Raw genomic sequence first — 4,245 nt, forward strand, 5'->3', positions numbered from 1 at the left:
ATATATATAATTATAAATAAAAAGTATATGAAATATACACAAATTAAATAACCCCTAATGGCATATACAGGTAGTCATGAAATTGCAGTTATATGTCAATACATAATACATGTTCTAACTATAATGTACTTTTAAAATAAACTCTATGAAGAATATATAAAAAATAAAATAATACATAAAATATATCATAATAAACTAAATTCCATAATATTATGCATGAATAAATAAATAAAAATAATACGTGAAACATAATAAATAAAGACATAAACATAATATTAAAGTATTGTAATTAAATACTCAGAACCTAAACCTAAAGCTAAAATCCTAAGGCCTTAAGCCGAAATCATAAGGGGTGAACTTAAACACTAAACTCTGAAGAATAAAGCCAGGAACAATTATAAACACTAAAAGAAATGAAAATATATTTTGCTAAGAAATTATATACTGATTTATTAAACATGTTATAGTTGGATTATTATATAATTATCAATTATGATTAATTTTAAATAATATAAAGCATTTAATTATATAAAATAAATTTTATACATTCCTTAAAACTAATAAATATAATATTATTTATTAAAATATATATAGAGAAATGCTAATCGAAAATGTAATTACAAAGAATAATATTCATTTTCTTAAAGATTTATTTGCTATAAATTTATATAATATACACTTAATTATATGTACAGAATTCATGAAATATATAAAATAAACAATATATAACATGATTTATTGCATGAAAAGAGAATGAAGGAATAATAATTTTTATATTTTTATTATTCTATACATATTGAATTGAATATAAATTATGTATGTCAATTTATTTTTTATACTCAAAATATTCCATTCGAAGTATCGTGTAGATATAATTTTAATTAATAAAATAATTTAAAAAAAAAGAAAAAAAATGTGTGTCGGATAAATATTTCTTGCGTATGCAGATTTACAGCAATAGTCGGTATTTTATATTCTATAACCAATATCCTATATCTTCTGAAATTAGTATAAATTTGTGAGCTTATATTTTATGACGTTGTAAAAACATATTAGAACCAAGGTTGAGTAAGAATAATAAGGAATAATATTGTTGATAATACATTAATACATCTTTGGGAAATGTATTATAACATTTGTTAAAAGAAAAAATTTTCTTTGTAATAAATATTATAATAACACTTTTATAAGTTTTATTCATATATAGAAGTATAAATTATTTATTTAGAATTATGCATTAGGCTTATATAATAGGAATAATATATTAAATCATTCATGTACGTACAGTATTGAATACATGAAAGTGTCATATTACATATTCACAAATTATTTTGAAAAAATTCTATAAATTTTTATATTCTAATAAAGAAATTTATAAATGATATATCCCAATAATCATTAAAATTATTATTCCGTATATCAAATTATATTTAACTCTATTGAAAATGGAATAAATTACAAAAAAAATAACTATATTTATATTAAATTTAATAATGTATATTATTATTCGATATACGTTTTTATCATTGAGAAGTTTAGAAATATCTATAATATTCATATAGCAGTGGTAGTTTAATTTTATATTTTAAGAGAATATATTAAGTTTGTTTTTAGTAAATATAATATATATGTTTTTCATTGAGGCCTACAGAATAAGTAATCCAATATATTAATTTTCATACATTATTACAATTATGTTTTAAAATTTAAAATAATTTTTGATGAAGTAATTCAATGTTATTTTAATATAATCTATATACTAGTATATAAAAAAAAAATTATTGTTTCTTTTCAAGGTATAACATTATTTTTATAAATATATATATCTTTTTTATTAAATTTTACTATTTAATATTATTAAATTCTTAAAGAGTATAATACAATAAGAAATGGGGAAATCTATTGTACGTTCTAATTGGCATAATATAATCTGCAACATTATTATATTTTATTTATATTACCTATGCATTATTTTTAAATGTCTTCAATATAATTTACTTATTTAATTGTTATTTTTTATATATGCTTTTTTCCTTAGTATGAAATTGTACATCATTATCCAGAATGCAGAACGAAGCTAGCAGGAAAGCCCAAAGAAATTACTGATTATTTAAGCCCAAGTATTTGGGCACAGTTATGTATTGATAATATTGATAACGGTAAATTAAGTCATTTAAATTATCATAATCGTAATCCAAAAGATATATGTAACCAATTAATGGAATACTTAGCCGATGTAAATGGGGATAACATTGAAAGTTTAAATGAATTCGGTTGTGAATATCTTTATTATTGGATATATGAACTATTACATCATAAAGATAACACAGTTATAACTGTCCATGTCGATGAAGTTTATGATGAAATACTAAATATATTTATTAAAGGTTTCAAAAGTCATTTTGGAGGTGAGATAAAAATATCCAGATGTCTTAAGGATGGGATTAAAGAAATTGATTTTCCAAAAATCAGAGCTATATATGATATGTATAATAAAATAATTACACACACATATAGTACGAATAATATTTTTCAAGATGTAATAGACATTATGAATAAACACAATAAACAAATAGATTCTGTATATGATGAAATTAGTAAATCATTAATAACAACACCTTGCAGAAGTAACATTGTAGCCCCTATTATGATTACAATTTTAGTAACAGTATTTATATTCATTTCTATATTTGTTCTTTTTAAGGTTAATTAATATATTATTTTTATATATTTTTGTTTTGAAATAATTTTTTTGCATAGATTAAAGGGAAAATATTATCACAAGAAGAATAACATCCTTCATGCATATTTTCCACATGAATTAGTTCTTAGAATGTGGTTTATGGATACGACGTGCTATAGAATGGAAAAGAAATTATTGGGATAACAAAGGTAAAGAAAGAAATATATACCAATATCCTGAAATATCTAATAGCTTGTTAAGAGATAGTAGATATAATATATCATATAATTATCCATAATTATACATTTAAATACATAACTAGAGTAATATAATTTATTTCAGGCGCAAAATATATTATAGAATAATTGTGCATAGTACATTTGCATAAAAATGCATAACAAAAAATATGATTAACATAACGTAATAAAACAAAAATAAGAATTACTTTTTTAATTTAATATGATAATATTTAAATAATATTATTATGCTTAAACTTAGAGTTAACTAAAGTTATAAAGACTTAATAATAATGCTAGTAATATTATATGCAGTTGTCTTATTTTATTATACACAATTTGCAGGAAACAGTTATTTTTTTCTCCATGAAAAAATATATTATAAATAATTATTCACATTGGATAATATATTAATATATGTGTGAGGTAAATGCTTAGATAATTACGTAATATATATGATACATGGTATTTCGCTATATAAGATAGAGTTTTATATATAATATTGTTGTATATAGCACTTTCTATAATAAAAAACCATATTAATAGTTAATATTGAACTGTTACATAATTGCTATAATATTTATTAATACTAAGCATATTATATTTCTTCAGGTTTAGGTTTCATGTTCTTGCTGTAAGTTTGAGGGTTTGGGGGTTTAGGTTTTTATATATACATTTTTGATTTTATATTTATATTTACATTTAGGATTTGTTTTATATCTTTAAAATCTTTTGCTTTAGGAATTTGTATTGGAATTGTAATATATTTTTTATGTATTTGGATTATACATAATAATATATATATTTTTTTTTTATATTTTTATAATAATGATATATATACCGATATGTTTTTTGAAGATTTATGAATTTTTATATATTTTATATTATTTATGTTAATTATAAGGAGAATAATTTTTTAATAATAATTTATTTTATACAGAATAGAAAATTTCTTTTCTTATTTATATATCATCTTTATTGTTTTTTTTATTTCCTAAAATCTGTGTTTGATGTATGATATGTTAATATTGTCTAATATTACATATATTTTATATTATATATTGAAATATAGTTCTACCTTCTTTTACAATATTTATATGAATAATTTAATAATACTAAATATTATTAATTAATATATATCTTTAGTCAACACACAATTAATATTCTTAAATCTATTTGATTTTTTAATTTATTACACTATTTTTTCATAAAAACTGCATTACTTTGCATGTGAGCCTATTTATAAATATGAATTATTATGTTACTTATATTATTGTATATATTTTGTAATTAATGCAGATTTTTATTTTTACAATAATAGCATAA

At 19.4% G+C, this 4,245-nt stretch overlaps 1 protein-coding gene across 1 annotated transcript; it reads left to right on the top strand.

Moving 5' to 3' along the window:
* Positions 1-1,889: 1,889 nt before the first annotated feature.
* PGO_004260 (variable surface protein) lies at positions 1,890-2,981 on the top strand (the record flags this gene model as incomplete). The annotated part of the gene is made up of 3 exons (XM_028691449.1): positions 1,890-1,904; positions 2,039-2,704; positions 2,826-2,981. 3 exons carry the CDS (start codon positions 1,890-1,892, stop codon positions 2,979-2,981), a joined length of 837 nt encoding a protein of 278 aa, XP_028547250.1.
* Positions 2,982-4,245: the final 1,264 nt, after the last annotated feature.

This window comes from Plasmodium gonderi (genome assembly GCF_002157705.1).
Source record: "Plasmodium gonderi DNA, contig: Pgo-contig_745, whole genome shotgun sequence".
NCBI lineage: Eukaryota > Apicomplexa > Aconoidasida > Haemosporida > Plasmodiidae > Plasmodium > Plasmodium gonderi.